The following is a 22,978-nucleotide window of genomic DNA, read 5'->3' as shown; positions in this document are numbered from 1 at the left end:
TTTTAAAAACATAAATTTTTACACAGTTTTACCTTGGTTAATAGAACATCAACCTGCCATTAATAAATATTTGGTATACAAGACTATTACTAAACCTAAGAAAACTTTCTTGTTTAAAACAAAGCATCGCAAAATAAAAATTAATATTTTATATGTACGATTTAATACTATCTGGAAACATTTATATTTTGTTTTGCGTTAAAGATATCCGCAAAAATTCCGCCTAAGCTTTTAACTGTAGAAGGCGGAAACTTAGTTTTTTTTACGTTAGGTTAAAGTTTTTTTTATGTTATTTACCTATTAATTAACAATTATTTGTTTGCAGTAGAATAAGTTCTAATGAGTAAGGATGTCTGGCTTTAGTTTATCTTCTGCAACTCAAGAAGCATGGATTATTCAAGGGAATTTAAAGACAAAATACGAGAATATTTTTGAGAGTCTTTTACCCGTTGGTGGAAAACTTCCAGGGGATAAAGTAAAGAAATTATTTTTAAATAATAATTAAAAATAAAGAAAATATGTTGTTTTATATGTAATTTATTTTAACACTTACTTTATGTTAAGTGCTTTGCAGTTTTTTCAAAAGAAAACTTTTAAATTTAAATTTTATAAACAAAAAAAATACTGTGTCAGCACTGGGTTTAAAACCCAAGACCTAATATAGTTTGTCATGTGCTTTAGCCTTTTTATCAGTCATCTATTTACACTTTAATTTAACATACCGGCAGCGTGGTGTAGTGGTAAGAACACTTGCTACACCACCATGAGGTCGTGGGTTTGATTCCCCCCGCCCTTGAGTAAGGCGCTATAAACGGTATGAACTCCTGCTGAGCTAGCACTTAATCAGCAGCATAATAACCAGGTAGTTATAATCTATTCTATCCCAAACTGCTAAAGGCAACTCGAGACTGGGTCGGCAGGTCGGAGTAACAGTTGTTACTCTATGTTTAAGTTGCACATTCGACTTTCCCACATCGAGGATAAAGATATATACAAAAATAAAACATTTTAGGCATAAACTGGCATAAATTTTACTTATATTAAAAGCTTATATTTAAATTGGCTTAAAATATTGCTAAAATTTTACTGGCAAAGAAATTTTAAGTTGTGTAAATTTGTTAGTCAATTCTGGTGTTTAAAAACCTTATTCCATTTGCAGGTACGTCCAGTTCTTCTTAATTCTAAGTTGCCAATTGATATTTTGGGCAAAGTTTGGGAACTTTCTGATATTGATAAAGATGGGTTTTTGGACAGAGAGGAATTTTGCGTGGTAGCGCTTTTGTTAAAATAGTTATTTTTGTTTCAATAGACTATATTTATTTGAGATTTTTTGAAATTTTGAAATTTGTTTTTAAAACTTAAAAAACATAATTTTGTATAAGTGATGCCAATATTTATTATAAATATATATAAAAATGAATAATTTTTTTTAAGTTTCTTTAAAAGTGCTTAAGATTTTTATGGTTGTTTAATTAACATTGCCCCTTTTTTAGGCAATGTATTTGGTGTATAGAGCAATAGACAAAGATCCTGTCCCAGAAAATTTGCCAACAAATTTAATTCCACTTTCTAAGAGATCGCCTAAATCACCTACACCAGCTTCTAAAATACCTTCACTACCTGGCAAGTACTCTAGTAATAGCATGGTGCAGTGATCAAAACACTTCCTACATTACATGAGGTTGTGGGTTCGATCCCCAGTGATCTCATGCTGTAGTGCTCTTAAGTAGGCACTATAAACGTTATGAACTCCTGCTGAGCCAGCTCTTAATCAGCAGCTTAATTATAAGGCAATAATAATCTATAATATCCCAAACTGTCATGGGCAACTCGAGACTGGGTAGAGTAACTGATGTGACTCTATTTTTAGGTCGCACATTCAACCTTTAACTAAGAGGAAAAAGATATATAGAAAAAATACAACGTGGTTATTTAAAAATAATTTCTTGTTATAGCCTATGTATAATAATGCATTTTTTTATTTAATATTTTTTTAGTAAAATTTGGTTTTATTTTTAAAGGAGCTGTCCCGGTTCTTCCACAAATTCCAACTAGTGGAAGTGTTTCATTAAAAAGAACTGGGAGCACCTCATCTGCCAGCGGAATCAAAATACAACCATTAATACCAACCCAAGTAAGTACAACTTTTCTTTACAGTTAAATTAATAAAATACTAGAAATTTACAATATTAAAATATTTAAGAGTAAACTTTGCCTGCTTTTTTATTAAAAAAGCTATATATTTTTCATGATGGTTAACTAAAGTTAGAAAATTTCTGTAAATTATTTTAATGTTTTTTTTAAAAACATACAGATAAAAACTTCTTAAATACTTTTTAATTAAAGAATTACGAATCTTAATATTTTAGCAGCCCAATGCTCTTTCCCAATGGATTGTTAGCCCTGCAGACAAGGCAAGATTTTTAAGTCTTTTTCAACAAAAACGTGATCCAGATGGTTCAATTAATGGTACAAGTGCAAGAGATGTTTTCGTTCAAAGTGGATTACCTCAACCAATTTTAGCCCATGTTTGGTCAGTATTAATAATGTTAATATTTTACAAATAAACAACAAAAGTACTTACATGACCCATACTAAAAACTGTATAAAAAAATGTGATAAAAATATGTAGGGTATTGCATTTAAACTTTTGTAAGTTATGTATTACCTAACATAAACTAAATATAACCTATGTGTATTTAATAATATTTTATAAAGTATATAATTACCGGCAGCGTGGTGTAGTGGTAAGAAACACTTGCTACACCACATGAGGTCATGGGTTTGATCCCTACTTCTCCCTTGAGTAAAGCGCTATAACTGGTATAACTCCTGCTGAGCCAACACTTAATCAGCAGCATATTTATTTGGCAATTAAAATCTATAATATCCCAAACTGCCAAAGACAACTCGAGACTGGGTCGGGGTAACAGTTGTTACCCTATGTTTAGGTCGCACATTTGTCATTTCTACATCGAGGATAAAATTATGTACAAAAAAAATAAGTTTACATAATAAACGATTTATCTATAATACACGTTTACAATTTTTTTTTTTTTCTGCAGGGGTTTGTGTGATCAAAGTGGATTGGGTAAATTAAACCAGGATCAGTTCATATTTGCAATGCATTTAATATCACAGAAAGTTAAGGGGGTCGAACTACCAACCCAACTTACCCCTGAAATGTTAATGGCATCGAGCCAGGATTCTGGCTATGGGGTAATGGTAATTGGATTAAATTTGTGTTTTTAAATTGGTTAATGTAGTGGTTAAGCTTTTCTAGAGTCAGGTCTACCCTTTTACTAAAATATATATATAAATAGGGTTATTTAATAAGCAATTTTCACTTCTAAAAAAATAATTCAAAATTTTTAAAAATTTGAAAAAATCCAGGATGGAGGAAGTCAGTCGGATGCGAGTAGTGGAGTTAGTGACTCAGCTGCGATGAGGGAACTCGACGCTTTGAATCAAGAAATCGAGGAACTGCGACGGGAGAAGGAATCGTTAACCGCCGAGATCCAACAAAAGGAAGTTGCAGTTCGTAACACTAACAATGAAGTACAGGTAGGATAACTATAATTTATTTTTTTTGTATATATTTATTCTCGGTGTGGGAAAGTCGAATGCGCGACTTAAACATAGAGTAACATCAGTTACTCCACCCAGTCTCGAGTTGCCTATGGCAGTTTGAGATATTATAGATCCTAATTGCCTAATAAATATAAGCTGCTGATTAAGTACCGGCTCAGCAGGAGTTCATACCGTTTATAGCGCCTTACTCATAAGCGCTACAGCATGCGATCAGTGGGGATTGAACCCACGATCTCATGTGTTGTGTAGCAAGTGTTCTTACCACTACACTACACTGCCGGTTTTAATTTGTATAAGTCGGGCAATTATAGTCTATAAAAAATCCTAGGCTGCCACAGGCAACTCAAGACTGGGTCGGGGTAACTGATGTTACTCTATGTTTAAGTCGCACATTCGACCTTCTCACATGAAGGATAAAGATATATACAAAAAAATAACAAAAAATATTGTAAAGTTATCTAATTGGTCATAGTAAAAAAATGATTTTAAATAATTTTTTATTACCATGAAAAGTAAGAAAACTTTTAAGATTTCCAATGAATAGTAAAAGTATTGGTATTATCCTATTCATTAACAATTTTTAATAGTTTCCTTTCGTTTTTGGGTAAAGAAATTTATTTAAAATATTTTTTATTATTTTTATTTATAACCTATTTTTGTAAAAAAATTTAATGCTGTAAATAAATTTAATGTTCTAAAACCATATTGGTAATAAATATCAGTTACATATGGTATTCTCCTTATTTTGCTGTACTAAAGTCTACAGTAACAATAATTTAGATTAAAATGAGTTTGTATCTGTAGTAAAAAATAAAAGAAAACGGCATTCATCTTTCAATATTTTAAATTTTGCTTTTGTATATTTAAATTAACTATAAATGATTTTGGTTTAATTAGTGTAAGTGGCCGAATGTTTATGCTCTATCTAGCAATTGGATTTTATTGATTAAAAAAATAAAAATTGTCCTACATTACTTTATTGATCATTTATAAGCATAAGAAACTCTCTTATTGGAGCTTTTAATGTAGTAAAAATATAATACAAAGACAAATATAAAACATATTTAGATATGTTCTTAGCTTTATTTTAGTGTTGGGTTACATTTAAGATATATTTAGTCATATCTATTTCAATTATTCCAAGAGAAGTGTAATATAAGACTGACTGGTACTAAAATATAGTTTCAAGGTAGCTCATGTTGGTTATTATACTTGCTCAGAAGCTGATGAAGGTTATAAATATTTTAAATCAATTATTCTGTTATGCATCTTATTATTAATACATGGACCCCCTCTCTCTTTGTCTTGTTGTTATATAAATACTCTGGACAACATATGTGCCTGCTTATTAAGCAAAAAAAAGATCAATCAAAATAGAGAAAATAGGTTTTGCATAAGATAGGGATTTTTAGTTTTTATTTCAAGATCCAGAATGTTAGAAAACAGTCGATAATTTACCTAATTAGTTTAAATTAAAACGTTGAAAAAAACTACAAGTCAGTAATAAAATAGATAACAAAAATTTCAACATTAGAATCTGTAAACTTTAATAAAAGTAAGTAATGGTTATTTGAAATTGCTGCCGTTTTAAGATGGGGGGATTATGTGGGAAAAGACCGGTTAGTTTGTTAAAATACATTTACTGTTTTTTGTGTTGATACCATTTTTTGTTGCTAACGTAGCATTTTTTTGTTGTTATTCTTACAGAATAGTGTTTTGTATTTACATTGTTTTCATGCTTAATAGCATTTTGTCTGTGATATTGTTGGTTAAATGTTGTCTAATTTAACCGGCAGCGTGGCGTAGTGGTAAGAACACTTGCTACACCACACATAAAGTCGTGGGTTCAATCCCCATTGATCTTATGCTGTAGCGCCCTTGAGTAAGGCGCTATAAACATTATGAACTCCTGCTGAGTCAGCACTTAATCAGCAGCTTATTTATTGGGCAATTATAATCTATAATATCCCAAACTGCCACAGGCAACTCGAGACTTGGTCGGAGTAACTGATGTTACTCTATGTTTAAGTCGCGCATTGGACTTTCCCACATCGAGGATAAAGATATATACAAAAAAAAAAATAATTAATGGTTTTTATAACCAGTGTTGTACATATACCAATTTCTGCACAGCGAAAAATCTGACAAATTAATAAACAGATAAATACTTTACTTTATTGATAATTTAATGGCCAATATGTGATATAAAACTAAAATAATACAGACATATGGATATTAATAAAATTTACCTTATGTTTAAACCATATAGGAATTGCAGAGCACTTTGGATAGAGATAGTAGTTCACTTGCTCAATTGGAATGTGATAAGGCCGAGGCACATACCAGGTTAGAGGAATTAGAACAACAGCGGAATAAACTCGACACCATGCTGGCTGATGTGAGACTAAAAGTACAAGATGAAAACGAAAATGTAAGATTTTTTTTAATTCGTAAAATTTAAAATTTATTCATGAAATTTTATCATGATTTTTTAAAAAGTGATTAATCATGTTAAAATTTTACGATAATGATTCTGCATAATTTGTTGCAATATTTATTTATAGAAAGTGTAATGCTTTTAAAAACTGATTTGATTAGTAGTAAACATTGAGTATATAAATAATCCATAATATATAACAAACCCTATTTATTTCCTGTTTATTTATTTTAATTAATGAATATTACAAAATGAAGGTAAACAGTGTTATAATTTTTTAATTTTAATGTTTAAAACTATATGGTGAAGTGGTTAGAACACCTGGCTTCATTACATAAGGACTTGGGTTTGATCCCCACTGCTCTCATGCTGTAGCCCCTTCAAGTTAGGCGCTATAAACGGTATGAACTCCCGCTATAAGCCTAAAACTTATCAGCTGATTAATTATCTGGCATTTGTAATCGATAATATTTCAAACTGCCTAAGTCAACTTAAAAATGGGTCAGGGTGACGATAGTTACCTAATGTTAAAACCGTAAAATCCACTTTTTTACATCAAAAATAAATAAATATAAAAACAATTTTTTTAGACTTTTATTTTAAATTTAGATTAAAAGTCTTAAAGCTCAAATATCAGCTCAAGAAGCATCAGTTGGGCAACAAGAGATCGAACTTAAAAGAATTAGAATTGAACTCGCTGAGTTAAAACAGGAGGAAACTCAACTCGAGCAGAGTTTGGAAGCTGAAAAACAACAAGCAGACACAGTCGAAAGATCGATCAAAGAAGCCCAGTCGGAAATTGACAAAGTATATTTTTTATATTTTTCCAAAAAAAAATTTGAATTTTTATTAAAAACAAATTTAATGTTAGGCGAAAATTCAATTAAACCAACTTAAAGAACAAAAGAAATCAGTTTCATCGAATATAGAACAATACGACAAAGCAGTAGCTGCCATAAAAAGTAAGTGAAAATATAAATTTTTTTACTTTTTATAAAACATAAATATTTCACGGACTTTTTTTAATTTTTTAGGTGAATCAAATAGCTCTAATTTTCAATCATATGATGACATTAACTTGGTAAGTTTCAAATGTATTCTATTAACTTAAAATTTCTATGAAACACAATTTGCTACACATGATTTAAGTTTTGTCATTTTTTGATTTTTAATTTTTATTTTTTTAACAGAAAACTTCAGGAATAGGTGTAAGTGATAGTGTATTTAGCATGGGAGGTTTGCAGGAAAAAGTTGAACACATTAAAGAAGATTTAAATGAAGATCAATTCAAAAGTAAAAAAGGTTTTTTTTTTGGGAATAATTTTTGGTTTTGTTTAAAAATTTGAAGCACTTAAACTTAACATGGCCCACCTATTCACTTTGTTGTGCTCTCTAATTTTTTTTCTTTCTTAAAATTTCAAATTTTTTTTCAAGGATTGTAAAGCACAAAATTTAAATTCATATTTTTTAAAGAGGGCAACGTTATAAAAAGAGGGTTAAGGGAAGACAGGGAGAAGGGAAAGCCCTAAAAGAAGGGGAGGAGCAAAAGAGGGGCTCAAGAAAAAGTAATTTGCAGTCATTTTTAGTTTGCAGCGAAAATTGTCAATACTTTTCTAATGCCGTTTAGCATTGATAGTTTCTGCTGCTTAATAAAAATACCGCAAATTAATTTCCTCTGAGCCCCTCCTTTCGTCCTTTCCTCTTTTTAAGGCTTCCCCCTTCCACTCTTCCCCTTAACCCCTCCTTTTAGTGTTTCCCTGTTAAAGATTTGTTATTTTTTAGCCGACCCCTTTGCTGCTGAATCTGACCCATTTGGGGGCTCAGACCCATTCTCGGGCTCAGATTATTCTCAACCCACTGCAGGTGACCCTTTTGCAGGGGCTGATCCCTTTGCAAACTCAACAACCCAAGCTGATCCCTTTAACCCTCCATCTGGGGGTGAGGACACTTTTGGGGTCACAAGTTCTAATAATGACCCATTTGCGGGGCAGGACCCATTTGCAAGTATGCCAAAAATATAATTTTGCAAAACATTTCTTTTAAATTGTTTTTGTTGTTAATTTTTTTATTTTTTTATTGTTTTTTAACTTTGTAGACACCACAGCCAGCAGTACTTTTGATTCTCATTCCTCTATAGCAACATTTAGTAACGACCCTTTTGGTAATTCCGACCCCTTTTCTACTTCCGCTACATCAACTTCTAATAAAAACACAACATTTGGTATTTTTTATTTTTTTAAGTGAATAAAATCTTAGTTTTTTAGGTTAAAAGAGTTTGCATAATTTGCTGTATTTAAATCTAGTGTATTTATTTTATTTTTTAATTTATAGTTTGTTTAAATTAAATTTTTATTTATTTATCCTCGATGTCGGATGGTCGACTTCACGACTTGAACATAGAGTAACATTAGTTACCCTGACCCAGTTTTAAGTTGTTTTTGGCAGTTTTTAATATTATAGATTATAATTGCTTAATAATTAAGCTGCTGATAAAGTGTTGGCTTAGCAGTAGTTTATTATAATGGTTGCTAAAGAGCAGCGAGAATCAAACTCAGGACTCAAGGGTGTTAAAGAGCAGCGAGAATCAAACTCAGGACCGCATGTAGATAAACCAAGTGTTACTACACAACGCTGCAGGTACAAATTTATTGTACTTTTTGTATTCCATATTTCAGACACAACCAATTCCAGTAATGCAGACAATTTTTCGAAAGATTTTAGTCCGACAACACCTTTTGATCCGAGTAATTTTGCCAAAGCTTTTTCTGATAACGAAACTTCACAACAAAGTAGTGGAAACATGTTCGATGCCTTCCCCTCAAACAATGACAAGGTTAATGCAAAAATACTAAATTAAATACAGTATTTTTTATTTTTATGTAGAAATACAGTATTTATTTCTAAAATACAGTATTTTTTGTTAAAAGTAATATATATTTAAAAGAAAAATTTTTTGAATATCAAATCCTTTTTTTAATAATAAAAATTTTTTTGGTTAAATACTTTACAGTCGAAATCTGATGACCCCTGGGGATCAGCATTTGGGGGTGATGCAGCAGCAAACAACCCATCTGAAGACCCATTTGGTGGTGATGCTTTCGGTTCAAAAAACAACTCCTTATTTGCAACTGATCCTTTTTCATCAACGTCGGCAAAAACCGAATCTAAAGCTCCGCCTAGACCAGTTAAACCAACTGAAATGTCCTCAATTGGAAAAACTAAATCTCCACAAGTTGATAAAAAGAAAAATAAAAACAACAAGGTAAGGGAAAGTTGATATATTGTTGTTTTTATTTCTATTTTATAAAGATTTTTACATTTTTTTAGGAAGGTAGTTGTGTTGGTTCTTTAACTTTATACACAATATTTTTCAATAAATTTGAAGGTTTTATATATTTTTTTGGGGGGAAAAATGTGCAATTGTGACATGTGTTTAATCTATCTGTAAAAGCCGGGCTCATAGGCTAATATTATGCCATTCGTGCGGCCTAAACCTTTTTGCATGTAGTTTGATGGCATGACAAATATATTACACTACCAGACTTCTTATAAAAAAATTTTTTTAATTTTGAATGAAACAGACAAGTGAGGCGACCCAGTTAGCTTGGGCCAGGGAGGAGAGTAAAAAAGAGGAAGAGAGAAGGAGGAAGATGCGAGAGCAAGAAGAAGCTGATCTTAAACTTGCCATTGCCCTAAGCAAACAAGATGGTTAAAAAATGGAAAAAAATAATTTAAAATAAAATATTGATCATTTTCGTATGAATTTTTTAATGTTTTACACCTTTTGATTCTTGATCAAACTGCAAAGACATCAGTGTTTTGCTGTGTTTAAAACTTTATAATTTTTCTGATGATTTTCTTGTTGAAATGAAGGATATAAAAGTGGGCTGACTTGACAAATATATGCTAATTTTATGCTCTTTTTAATTAACTATTAATTCTCTTTTTCTTGCCGGCGCTAGTATATTAGCCGTCTTTCCATAGATTCGGCGACACATTGGTTATTTATGATTTATGTAACAATTCATGCAACATATTTGAATGTATAATTAGGCTTATTTACTACCTTTATTTTATTTTTGGCACTTTTGCAGCCCATTTAAAAATATTTACATTCCATTTCTTGTTGCTGCTTTAAAACTAATTTATTACTAACTGGTTGAAAAAATATGTTATTTCATCATCAAAGAAACGGGTTTGTTTATTGTACTATATCTCTTTACTTTCTTTGCGTTTTCACTTGAAATATACAACAGAGTGTCAAAGTGGGTTGCTATGTTCTGTTATGCTTTACACAATTTGTTGTTACAGAAGTTTGGTAATTTATTTTTTCATTTTAAACATCAATACAAAATCATTTAATTGCTTGCTTGTTGTTAGCAGCCTAATTTGTGCACTTAATTAACTATCATAAATTGACTTCCATTAAAATATTTAAAACAACGGTAGTGTTTTTTTAGTTTATTAAGCCAAAAAAGGGGTTCTTTAAGTATAAACAGTGTAAATTAACAATAACTTTAACGCAAAAAACACTAACAAAATCTAATATGGCTATTTTGTAATAAAAAAAAACACTAAAGCACAAATAATTTCAAGGTATACAATTTACAAGACAGGATAATGGCAAACTTTAGAATCTATTTATTATTATCTAAATGTATCTGCCTGCTTAGTTTACGACCAAGCAAACCGTTTGTAAAACCTGGACTTGATCTTTCAACTTCGCCATTTGTATTTAATTCCCATGTGTTGTTATCAGCCGGTTTGTGTATTGTTTTTTTAGGATTGCCAAGTCTTGGCCTTCTAACATTATTACTACCAACAGAAGACTTTTTATCTAGAAATGTTGCATCACCAGCGTTTATTTGATCAATTAAAATATGTTGGTCGCTTGTGTTTAAATCTGGGGTGAACTTTTCAACATTTACAATCACATTTTCATCATAAAATGGTGAGGAGACATTACAAGCCACAGGTGAGGTGGGTCGATATAAAGATGGTGAGGAGGTGGGGGCATAAGGAACAAATTCATTTTTGTTTTCCTAAATGCAAAACAAATTGAATGTTGTTTAAATAAAGTGAGGCAAAATACACTGATACAAAGGCTGTAATACCGGCAGCGTGGTGTAGTGGTAAGAACTCTTGCTACACCACACATGAGTGGGTTTAAACCCCACCGATCTCATGCTGTAGTGCCCTTGAGTAAGGCGCTATAAACAGTATGAACTCCTGCTGAGCTAGCACTTAATTAGCAACATAATTATCAGGCCATTATAATCTATAATATTACAAACTGCCACAGGCAACTCAAGACTGGGTCGGAGTAACTGATGTTACTCTATGTTTAAGTTGCGCATTTGACTTTCCACATCAACGATAAAAATATATATTTACAATAAAGAAAGCCTTATTCTCTTGTACTTGCCTTTTGATAGTGTTGTTTTAAACTTATTAAACATACTTCCTAGTTGCCATGATAGAGAAAATACAAGTTTTATACTTACATGGCACTGTGCTTTGTTAATAAATGACAATATTGAGTCTGGAATTGGAGAATTATATTGACTCTCGAATTGGTTTTGAAAATAAGTTGGTTGGCTTTTAAATGGAGTTCCAGTTAAGGAAAGATCCCCCATTTGGTCAGTAGGAAATGTTTTTTGATTTGACACCTTCCATTTTGGCTTTCTGTTCAGCCTGATTCTAAGTGAGTTACTTTCAGATGACTTTTGTTTTGGTTCCGTATTCTTTAAACTAGGGCTTGGAGTATTGCCAAGCATCTGGCCAGCTTGTAAAATAGAAACATTATTCCTTGGTTTAAAGGCTTCTTGTCTAACTGGGAATTGTGGTTCAGTTGGTTGGATTTTAGAGAGAGTTGTTAAACTGTGACTTGATTTAGACCTTGTGATGCCAATAGCATCAGCTTGAACTAGAAGCTCACCAATTGTAAAGTGATTTGGTATACTTTCATCTTGTTTGGTGCTAGTGCGCTTCAATGGAGATGACTTTATTACTCTAAAAAAAAAAAAAATAATGATTCTTCATTTAGCAAAGTGATAAAGTTATTATAGTATTTGTAATTCAATTCAGCAATAAAAATTCTTTTTATTTTCGACAACATAGGCATGCCAACATAATTGAATAAGAAAATTTCACAATACTTACCTTTTGTTTGCTAGTTGCTGATTTCTATTCCTTTTTTGCTCCCTTGAAGGAGAATGAGTTAACCCAATTCCTGGTATCACTAAATCTGCATTGTCACCAGAAGGTTGAACACTTGATACAGGTTGACTGGAAGATAAATTGTTGGTGTTTTCTACATGTGGTTGATAAACCAGCTGGCGATCAATTGGACAACATCTAAAAAAAAGCAAATTTTAGAAGTTTTAATATACCATTTATGGCATCTTAGTATAGGTTTCTACACCATAGAAACTGTCGGATTAAGGCCAGAAACTCATACAGTAAAGCCAAGTGTTTGTTTCACTGTACCATACTTTCTGGTAAATCTTAATTACTGTACAAGATATTTTGCTTTAAGTTTGACTTTTTTTATTTCTGTCAACATAGTTATAAAACAAACATGCTTACCTATGGTCTTCTGTTAACCATTTGTCTATACACTCTCTGTGAAAGGTATGACCACATAAAGGTAACCTCCTTACAAACTCTCCTTTATTATAAGCTCGCAAACACAACCTACATTGACGACCAGGTAAAAGTTGTCTGCCTCCTTCTTTTATTTTAATCATTGGAAGTTTGTTGATTATATGTTCAGGTAAACCATCAAGATCCACAGGTATTTCCGTACCTGATTGATTTCTGTAAACATAAGAATGTAGCCTATTAAAATTATTTATTGAAATTAATTCTGGTCGTGCGTTCCCTATGGTTTTTAAACTATATCTCATTAGTTTTACAGTTCTTTGAAATATATATACTTTAACTCAATAATAAATAAAAATCACTATGTATCTAATGATGGGTTGATATTCTCATTTACCGTGCTTTTATTTAATATATATTGGACTAATGACCTTTACGGATTTCATAAAAAAAGTTGCAAATTAAAGGTTATTACTAATATCTTATTATATTAAATAGGTTTTTAAAAATTGTTCTACCTGTCTAACTGAAGTAGAACATCATAATCATTCTCTGTAATCTCTCTACTTTGTAGTTCTTGGGCAATAGGTCCAAGCAACGTTTCTCTGTGCCCGTTATTTTCCCTGGAAGGAGCTGGTCGCCATCTTTGTGATTTTTTCTGACGAAAAACAAAGGAATGATGCAAATGTTGTTGGCCATGATAGCAGGTGTTGCAAAGATGAAAGCCAACGCAAGTATTGCATTGATAACATTTACCCTAAAAAATTAATCATAATTTTAAATGTTAAATAGACATATAAAACATAGCAGCCAAAAAATTAAAAATCGGTAAAATCTATAAACTAAAATACCTACGCTAAACTTTTACCGCGCAGTTACCTTAATAGGTGACATAGCACAACTTTGACAATTCACTCCAAAATGTGTTTCAAGTCTTTCTGGTGTAAAACGTTGAGAAGGTTTCTCATACAAAGTGTTTCGGAATTCCTGTGCTAATCTAATTTGAGTCCCAAATTCCTCGCGACAGAAAGGACACTGAACTGTTGTATCACCGGTAGACTGTCGCTGGTGGTCAGCCCATACTTTCATGCATTTAATATGAACACTATTACCACAGCCATATCTGTAAAAAAATGTTATTTTTGAAAAATTTCTGTGAATTTATAAAAATTGTATTTTTTAACATACCTGCAAAATGTCACAGGTTGATGTTTAGCAAGAAGTTGTTCCTGGCAAATTGGGCAAACGTCATCTTCTCCTATTGGTCTCTGTTTTATTAAAGTCTTGCCATTTGGATCTAAAAACAAAGAAATTTTTTAAAAACTAAAATAAAAATTAAATGCCAAAAATAAGAATTGTAAAGGCAAATCAACACCTTTGAATTTAATTTATTGTTTTATTAAAAAATAAATAATTTGTGTACCTAAAGCATTTTCACTTTCATTTTTAACTTGTTCAACCGATCTATTTTTCTTAATTGCTTTTAACCCTCTTAAAACTTCACCAATTTCACGTTCAACTAATCCCAATTGGAACGACACTGTTACATAAAAGTTTGGGGATTTTTAATTTTTAAGTATAATTACCATATAAAATAATGTTAAAAAAGTGCTGAGTCAGCACTTAATCAGCAGCATAAATATCGGGCAATTATAATCTATATAATATCCCAAACTGCCACAGGCAACTCAAGACTTGGTCGGAGTAACTGATGTTACTCTATGTTTAAGTCGCGCATTTGACTTTACCACATCGAGGTTAAAGATATATACAAAAAAAAGTACAATTGTGAAAACAATTTAAATTTTAAGTTAACTCTAAACTTACGATCATGCCACCTGTCCAGTTTAAATTTCTTTAAAAGCAGCCAACAAATATGTTTGCAAAGTTGTCTTTCTTTTTTAAACTTGGCACAAGTGCAAACATGTGGATCGCCAAGACTAACCTAAAAACAGAAGGGTTAAAATAATTGATGTTATAATGATTAGAAATTAAACATAAAGGCAATACAGCATGTCAGAAATAGGGATCGAACACAGGGTCATGCCAGTCTGGAAAGTAGGGCAGCGTGCATGCACGAGATTTTTTTCGGTAATGTGTATCTGAAATTAACGTTTTTGCACGCCTGGTTTTTAAAAAAAATTGCGCACGCGCAATACTGACGCCTTGTGGTAGCATTTTTAAGCCAAATTTAAGTAAAATATGTAAACATAAATAAAGCGTGCACAAGTGGACCGAAAATTTGAATACATGTGCACGCGCGGTCACGCTATTTTTTACGCTTGCACGCACAAGATCTCATTGAAATAACAAAGTATTTCACCAATTATTTTAATAATTATTAAAAATATTATGTCAACCAAATTATTGTTCAAATTTTTACCCTAAACTTTTTACATTCCTCCCCGTCTTCTTTTAATAAAAACGAGGTCGGTCCAAGTTCTCGGAGAATATAAATTGTTGAGTTTAAAGCCTGATCTTGATGCCAACTTACTGCAGATGATGCAGTACGCTGCCAAGGCACACTTCTAGACATTTTTACTAAATTTGATGTAAATAATTTTGTTGCAAAAGTTCGAAATCAATATTAATAAAATTGCTATAAACATTAACAAAAAATTACAATTATTTTTTAAATTTAACAAAATTTTTAATAAAAATCAGAACTTAGTTTGAAGGTTTTTAAATAAATTAATTGTTTCACTAATTACACTTACGTTTAATGTTGTAAGTTTAAGATTAGCGCTGATGAAAACATTTTTTAAATATCGCGTTGAGTCCTTAGCAACAAATACAAAGCTACTTCTTTTGCCCCCACGTGCGGAATTATTTTAAATTTTATTTAAAGCAAAAATGTAATTGTGGCTAATAAAAAATAATTTTTTAACATATAAAAAATATCCATACTTTTTTAAACTGTAAATATAGTACATACCACGCAGTTTTAGCTACGATGACTTTTATAAATTGAAGACGTATAACTCTTTAACAAATTTTATACTCTCTATACGCCCAATTTTTATAATAATTTTCAAGTAGTTTTCTTTGTGGTAGGTATAGGGTTAAAATGTACCTTTATTATATATAACACGTGTATAGTGAGGGAGACATTTCGTCATTAGCAGATTAGTAAACAAGGTATTGCAACAGTTTCATTTTGGGCATAATAACTGTTGTCATCTTAAAAGTAAAGCAAAACATTTAGCTACAAGTTAAAGAGTTCTTTTTCGTGCGAAAACAGACAAAGTTAATAAAAATGTTTTACTGAAGCGCTGTGAAAATGATTTAATACCTGTCTGGCTGTAGGATCTATAGATTGGTGAAAATGAAGTTCCCGTTTTTGCCTTTTAACAGTTTAGTTTTAACAGCTTGTTTAATGAACTAATCGGAAAATATGTTGTATTTGTACATTATCACACGTATTTTTCTGTCTATTAATTTGATCTTATTTTTAGACTAGTTCAGTTAGTTTTAAAATTGTGGTATTTATTTTAAATTTTCACTATGACTACCATGCATGTCCAGGTCAGTTTTCACTGTGCCGATGAACGTTACAAAGTGCAGGAAACACCGTTTTCTGTAGAAGGACAGATCACTGAAATAGAACTTAATGATTTAATAAATCAATTACTGTCCGCGGATATTGATAATTACGAGAAAAAAACATTTCTTTTTTTAATCGGTGGTGAATTCTTGGGCACTTCTCTTATTGATCATGCCCAGTTAAAGAACATTTCATTAGAATCTGTCATTAAAGTTGAATATCTTTTAAGAGAAAATCCGCCAAAACTTAATTTGTCGCTAAACCACAATGACTGGGTAAGCGGGATAAAATGTAAGGAAAGTTTAATTTTAACAGGGTCCTATGATTGTTCAATTACAATTTGGAACAGGAAAAACGGCAAAAAACTTTCAACTGGGTTAGCTCACTCAGAACCAATAAAATCTGTAAATTGGATCAAAAGCAATAAAAAGGAATCAGTTAATTATGCAATAAGCTCTTCACAAGATCAAAATCTTATTTTATGGGAATATATTGATGGAAAGGACAAAATTAAACCACTTTTTAGAATGAAAGGTCATTCAAAGAGTGTTGAATGCTCTGCTGTATCTGCTGATTGCTCAAGAATAGCAAGTGGGTCATGGGATTGTACTTTAAAACTTTGGTCTGCGTCCCATGAAGTAGACGATCAAACCAGTGAAATTCTAAACAAGAAAAAACGACAGAAAGTTGAAAAATCTGGTCTTGTTAGAGTTCCACAAATGACTCTAACCGGTCATAACGAAGTGGTGTCTGATTTAGTTTGGATGAGTGCTCATATACTATGTAGTTCATCTTGGGACTACAGCGTTAAGCTATGGGACATGGAACAGGGTAAACTACAATCTAACTTACAAGGCAATAAGGCAATACTAAACATGGATTATTCACCCTTGTCAAAATTAATAGTCACTGGATGTACAGACCGCCATATAAGGCTATGGGATCCAAGAAGCTCAGAGTCAGTCGTTAAAGCAAATCTGACATCTCACCATGGTTGGGTAACAAGTGTATGTTGGTCTCCGACGCAAGAAAATCTTCTAGTTTCAGGATCATTTGACAACATGGTTAAGATGTGGGATATAAGAAGCAGCCAAACGCCGTTGTTTGACATTGACGCACACAAAGATAAAGTGATGTGCGTTGATTGGTCAGTACCAGGAAATATAGCAAGTGGTGGAGCTGATAACAAAGCTTTTTGTTTTTCTGCCTCAGATGGCTCGATATTACAAGAGATGTCTTAAGACTTTAAACCAATTGTTGGAAATTTTTTTACATTTGTAATTTTGACACATAACTTAAGTCGTAAATACTTTTATTAAGTACTTTGATCAAATTAATATTTTTTATTAGTGTATTTTTTGTAATCAATACTCACATTTATACAAAAAGATGTTGGTGCTCTCTTATTAATTTTAACCACTGCCAGAAGTGTAATATCTGTGTCATTTTCACTTGTATTAATTTTCCACTTTCTTATCATAGAGTTTTATATTGTATATATTATTTAAAGGATAAATAATATTTGTTTAGTAAGTATTATGGTTTGGTTTGATGGAACGATTGCACAAGCTATTGCTGAATGCCACAAAACAGGGAAAATTTTCACAGTCTTTGTACATGGTAAGTAAACCGGCAGCGTGGTGTAGTGGTAAGAACAATTGCTACACCACACATGGGGTTGTGGGTTCAATCCCCACTGATCTCATGCTGTAGCACCTTTAAGTAAGGCGCTATAAACGGTATGAACTTCTGCTGAGCCAGCAATTAATCAGCAGTATAATTATCGGGTAATTATATTCTATAATATCCCAAACTGCCACAGGCAACTCGAGACTGGGTTGGAGTAACTGATGTTACTCTATGTTTAAGTCGCGCATTCGACTTTCCCATATCGAGGATAAAGATATATACAAAAAAAAAAGAAAGTAAGTTTAATAAATTTATATAAATAAATGGATCTTTATATTTTACAGTTCTTAAAAATAAGGATGATAAAGTACAAGAGAAAATCAGCTACAATTGATTCAAATATTTTTTATCCATATTTTTAGTTGATCTTTAAATTTGGTTTTATTTAAAACATTATTGTTCTTAAAACTGAATATTTTAAATTAGGTGATGATGAAGATTCAAATAAAATGATTCAAACATGGGATGAGGAGGATGTGAAGTCTCTCGTTTCCCAAGATTGTATTCCTCTAAAGTTTCAATCCGGAAGGTACTGAAATTTCTCAAAAAAACTTGTGTACCTAAAAACGAGAAGCCTATATGAATTAAAATAATTTGTGTACTTAAAAAAAGAAGTTATTGTAAGCAAGACTGTGATATTTATAACAAAGAAAAATACAAAACACTTAGTTTAATATGTAAATTAGGGACTTTCAAAAAATGCATTTGAAAATATTATAGTTCTTCTGGCTTAGCTTATATTAAAATGTTGTTAAAATTTTTAGGATCATTTTAAATTGCCTAATTTTTTTATTGAATTTTGTGTTTTTTTTCAGTGAGTCATGCACCCAATTCTCTCAGATCTGTATCCTTTAAATAATTAAAAAAGATTAATTTGAATGTGAGATCTATAAAGTTTAAATTTCATTTATTAAAATAAATAATTAGTTACTTTTCCTTAGCTAAATATAATATAGATCCGATTGTATTACTTCCAATAACATATTTAATTGGATCAAACGGTGTTCCTCTTGAAATTGTTGGAGGTTATGTTACTTCTGAAGCACTTATAGAAAAAATTCAATCTGCCAAGCAGGTATTTGTTTATTGCGTTATTTTTATGAAGATTTAAATGTACAGCGACTAGGTATGTTTGTATGTCAAAATTTTTGTTGTAAGCAGTACAAAAATAAAGCACAGATTTCAAACTGATTTTAACTAGTATATATATTTTTTAGCCATAATTTCTTACAAAAATAACCATTTTTTATTTTTAGAAAATGGCAACTAAAAGCACCATCCCCGCTCAAGCTCCCACAGCTACTTCAAGCACCCAAGAACTTCCCCAAACTTTTGCCCAAACCCCAATTACTTCTACATCTTTACCCGGTAAAATTAGTTTCTAAACAAAAAATAACTTGAGCACTGTTTAAAAATTATGATCTGACACCTAACATTACCTGAAGTTTTTTACATTTTCGATATAAGTTTTTATAACTAATCTATTAAAATAAATCTTGTAGTTTATTTAGGTTTGTATAGCATTACCACTTCTTTATTATTGTTTTACTTTAGGATTTTCTGATGATGATACTCCTCTTACTTCTACTGCAAGCCAATCTACAAGGTTTAAATAAAAAAATAAAAATATATCTCTTTTTTAAAATAAATAAACTATTGTATAATCAGTAGTTTATTTTTAATCATTTTTTCTGTTAATGACCAAATTTAGTATAAACAGATATTTTTTGAATATAAAAAAAATATTATGAAAAAAAAAAATAATGATATTTTTAGCAGTATGTCTTCTTCTCCAAGTGATGCGCAGCAGAAAGAAGCTGCGCGCTTGCAAGAAATTATACAAAGACGAAGAGCGGAAAAAGTTAAAAAAGAAGAGAAAGTAAGTGGATCATTGAAAAATAATATTTAATTTTTAACGAAAATAATATTTGATTTTTATAGGTGGCTGATATGAAAGAAATAGAAAGAAGGAAAATGGGAAAAAATGCACAAGCAACAAAGGAGAAACATCAGGATCTGCTAAGGAGGAAGGAGCTGGAAGAGAGAAGAAGAGATGAAAAGAGAGACAAGTAAAAATATTACTGATTTGTGATTATATTTTCATCAATACCTCGCTCTGAACAAATTTTTTTCCCACTAGGGAGGCCCGTAATCGAGTTCTAGAACAAATTGAACAGGATAGAGCCAATAAGAACGCTGCATTTGCAAAAGAACGACAAAAGAGAAAGGAGCAGGAGGAAAAGGAGAGAAGTGAAGAGGAAAGAAAGAAACAAGAAATGGAGAGCGCACTTGCAGTTGAAAAAGCTAAAATTGCAAGAATACAAGTAGGGCTTTTGCAAATTATTTCTGGGTAAAAAATAACAATAACTCTGTCTTATTAAGGCATAGTTCTTAAGATACTGTAAGTTTTCCAGCTTTAGAATTTTTTTTTATTATTGAAAAAGTTTAATTTTTAAAATAATTTATTTTTAGTTTCGTCTTCCGAATGGATCCAAAATCTTGCGACAGTACGAACGAGAGACAACTCTTCGTACTGTCATCGATGATCTTCAATCTCAGGATGTCCAACTTCCTCCAGCCTTCCAACTTGTCACTGGCAACCCTCCTCGAGTATTTGTGGAGGAGGATGAAAAGAAAACAATGAAGGAACTTGATCTTTGTCCAAGTGCTGCACTGATTGTTAAACCATTGGCAGTAAGATTATTTTAAACATGGTGAAATTTTCCAAATACTATTCGAAAGTTGACCTTATAACCCAATCATTAAATTTATGGTTTGCTTAAACCATATTTAGATATTATTGCCTAAATATTTTTGTTATATAAAATTTTTAGATAAATTGAATGAAATTTTTTTTAGATAAAATCGAATGAAAGTTTACTTGCCCAACTGATTGGCCTTCTTATGTTTTTAATTTACTTACCAATGCAACTTGTTTCATTTCTGTTCGGTTCTTCAAATAGAGAAACAACTGAAAGGTCTCAAACAAGTTCTACTAATTCATCGTAAGTAAAAAAAAACGGCAGCATGGTGTAGTGGTAAGAATACTTGCTACACCACACATGAGGTCGTAGGTTCAATCCCCACTGATCTTATGCTGTAATGCCCTTGAGTAAGGCGCTATAAACGGTATGAACTCCTGCTGAGCCAGCATTTAATTAGCAGCATAATTACTGGGCAATTATAATCTATAATATCCGAAACTGACACAGGCAACTCGAGACTAGATCGGAGTAACTGATGTTACTCTATGTTTAAGTCGTGCATTCGACTTTCCCACATCGAGGATAAAGATATAAACAAAACAAAAAATTTAGAAAAATAAACTTTAGTTTTTTGATATGTGCGAAAACTTTTCACTTAACACACTACAGTCACACCCTTGGCAGTAGTACCAAAGTCAGTGACGTTACTAATTTTGTTAAATTTTACTCTAAATTTTGTTTAATGCAATATAGAAGCAATAGTCAGAGCAAAGATGACAAGTCGAAGAAAGAGGGTAAAACTCATCGTCTTGCAGATCTTAAGAAAAAAGATGATGACCAAGCAACTTGGAACGGAAACTCGACTCAGCAAATGTAACTGGGTCATGGATATTGTATAGTAGGTAAAATGGTTAGTTAATACACCCTATTATTGTCTAATTGATTTTAAGCCTAAATACATTACTTACAATTACAATATATAGAAGGTATTTAATTTTTGAGTTAAATTTGTTGGTTATATTTTGTGAAAAAGTTTTAAATTATTTTTGTAAAAGTTTTAAATGTTGTGTGGTACAAAATTAATATAATAGAAGCTTATCTAAATTCTTTTTTTTTTCAATTTTGTAGTTATATTTCGTACCTTGTTTGTTAGGCATTTTAAAAGTTATTTAGATTAAAGTGTTCATGTATTTATATTTTAAAATAAGCACAGCTTATAAATATTTGTTGTAATTAAAAATTTGCCTTTCGTGTCATGCAATAAAGATCATTTATGGAAAAATGAATGTTTAAAATGGAAGATTACAAACATTAGTTGACCAACTTTTTAATCAAATCATTTATCTAAAAGGTAAAGGTTTGTTAATTGAAGATAAGAAAATTTTGAAAAATCTGATTTGCAAAACACTTATTATTTTAAGTCTGCTGTCAACCAGTCTGTTAACTCATTTTCTTCTTTTTCGTTTTTTTCAAACAAGTTCGATTCCAAATATGCAAGGTCTTCAGAAGTCAACTGTTCGTTATTTAAATCTATCTCCATGTACTTATCAGGTAGGTCTACTTGTGTTTGTAGTTTCCCTACTGTCTTTACAGATACAGCTGCATCCTGCAGTTCTTTGGTGTTATTACCATCTACGTTAATAAGTGTTTCTACCCTTATACACTCACTCGTTAACTCTTGGTTATTGCTATTAGAGCAGTCGACTACGCTTTTTAACACCACATTTAATGATTCGCCATGTCCGTGATTTGTCATCGCAGTTGTGTTATCATTTTTTAGAGTTTTTAGGCATAAGTTTTCATCCGCAAGAGGATGCTGCGGAGCAACTGAAGGCACAGTTTTTGGTGGATTACTTTTAGAAGCTGGCTGATCACTGCTTTCGCTTTTAATATCTATATTTTGAGTAATATCTTCTGTTTGTGTGCTAGAGTTTCTGTATTTTACTAGTTTGCCTTTTTGGTTGCGATATAATGCTCGTAAAAGATTTGTTTGTGCACAAGAGTTTTCCAACTTTGTTTCGAAATCTTCAACTTTCCCCAACTTAAAAAAACATTTTTTTAATATAAATACAACCCATAGTTTAATATTTGGTCTGCCCGTTTTATAATACTTACCTTATGCCATTTCATGCAAATGTTTAAAGTTTTAAACGTTATTCCAATTAAAACAAGTTGTAAAGTTGCAAATAAAACAATTTTGCACAAGTCTTTAAGGTAATACTCCCAAAAATCGTCAAGACCAAATGGTTTTGGTTTTTCAGGTCCCCAAGCAATTAAACTTAAACTATTAGTAAAACATGTAGTGTTCCTACAATCAAGAATTCCACATTCAGAAAATCTTATCTTTAATAAGCTAGTAAAGTAATCAAATTCGCTTAATAGGTTGACATAAAAGCCTGCCATTTTGCA

General features: G+C 31.3%; 4 protein-coding genes across 9 annotated transcripts; 3 read left to right on the top strand and 1 right to left on the bottom strand.

Annotated features, from left to right (window-relative positions):
* The first annotated feature begins 329 nt into the window (after positions 1 to 329).
* Positions 330 to 10,394, top strand: LOC145745370 (uncharacterized). Of its 4 annotated transcripts, none has more exons than XM_082563430.1 (17): positions 330 to 475; positions 1,160 to 1,270; positions 1,494 to 1,623; positions 2,022 to 2,134; positions 2,373 to 2,533; positions 3,066 to 3,219; positions 3,394 to 3,564; positions 5,861 to 6,022; positions 6,638 to 6,835; positions 6,900 to 6,990; positions 7,063 to 7,109; positions 7,219 to 7,321; positions 7,811 to 8,032; positions 8,124 to 8,249; positions 8,704 to 8,861; positions 9,039 to 9,290; positions 9,610 to 10,394. In XM_082563430.1, the coding sequence occupies exons 1-17, from the start codon at positions 350 to 352 to the stop codon at positions 9,739 to 9,741; spliced, it is 2,457 nt and encodes an 818-aa protein (XP_082419556.1). In that variant the 5' UTR covers positions 330 to 349; the 3' UTR covers positions 9,742 to 10,394. The 4 variants fall into 4 exon arrangements, with proteins under 4 accessions (XP_082419556.1, XP_082419554.1, XP_082419555.1 ...); XM_082563428.1 differs by having other exon boundaries at positions 3,066 to 3,225; XM_082563429.1 differs by having other exon boundaries at positions 2,370 to 2,533.
* A 118-nt stretch (positions 10,395 to 10,512) lies between these two features.
* On the bottom strand, positions 10,513 to 15,379 carry LOC145745371 (E3 ubiquitin-protein ligase Zswim2-like). The gene is made up of 11 exons (XM_082563431.1): positions 15,349 to 15,379; positions 15,015 to 15,172; positions 14,459 to 14,576; positions 14,055 to 14,171; positions 13,820 to 13,928; positions 13,511 to 13,754; positions 13,150 to 13,388; positions 12,617 to 12,847; positions 12,191 to 12,385; positions 11,533 to 12,040; positions 10,513 to 11,070 (listed from the first exon to the last, which is right to left on the bottom strand). The coding sequence occupies exons 2-11, from the start codon at positions 15,165 to 15,167 to the stop codon at positions 10,666 to 10,668; spliced, it is 2,319 nt and encodes a 772-aa protein (XP_082419557.1). The 5' UTR covers positions 15,168 to 15,172; positions 15,349 to 15,379; the 3' UTR covers positions 10,513 to 10,665.
* A 716-nt stretch (positions 15,380 to 16,095) lies between these two features.
* On the top strand, positions 16,096 to 17,658 carry LOC145745377 (ribosome biogenesis protein WDR12-like). Its single transcript, XM_082563438.1, has one exon. The coding sequence runs from the start codon at positions 16,136 to 16,138 to the stop codon at positions 17,414 to 17,416; it is 1,281 nt and encodes a 426-aa protein (XP_082419564.1). The 5' UTR covers positions 16,096 to 16,135; the 3' UTR covers positions 17,417 to 17,658.
* Positions 17,617 to 21,843, top strand: LOC145745375 (UBX domain-containing protein 4-like). Of its 3 annotated transcripts, none has more exons than XM_082563436.1 (12): positions 17,617 to 17,795; positions 18,291 to 18,393; positions 18,680 to 18,708; positions 18,821 to 18,939; positions 19,121 to 19,232; positions 19,419 to 19,470; positions 19,644 to 19,743; positions 19,806 to 19,933; positions 20,005 to 20,188; positions 20,337 to 20,558; positions 20,724 to 20,869; positions 21,323 to 21,843. In XM_082563436.1, the coding sequence occupies exons 1-12, from the start codon at positions 17,714 to 17,716 to the stop codon at positions 21,444 to 21,446; spliced, it is 1,401 nt and encodes a 466-aa protein (XP_082419562.1). In that variant the 5' UTR covers positions 17,617 to 17,713; the 3' UTR covers positions 21,447 to 21,843. The 3 variants fall into 3 exon arrangements, with proteins under 3 accessions (XP_082419562.1, XP_082419563.1, XP_082419561.1); XM_082563437.1 differs by having other exon boundaries at positions 19,641 to 19,743; positions 20,724 to 20,842; XM_082563435.1 differs by having other exon boundaries at positions 19,641 to 19,743.
* Positions 21,844 to 22,978: the final 1,135 nt, after the last annotated feature.

The sequence above is a fragment of the Corella eumyota genome, chromosome 3 (assembly GCF_963082875.1).
Source record: "Corella eumyota chromosome 3, kaCorEumy4.1, whole genome shotgun sequence".
In the NCBI taxonomy this organism is placed as follows: Eukaryota; Metazoa; Chordata; class Ascidiacea; order Phlebobranchia; family Corellidae; genus Corella; species Corella eumyota.
The sequence above is the reverse complement of the archived record's forward strand: the minus strand, read 5'-3'. Positions and strand labels throughout refer to the sequence as shown.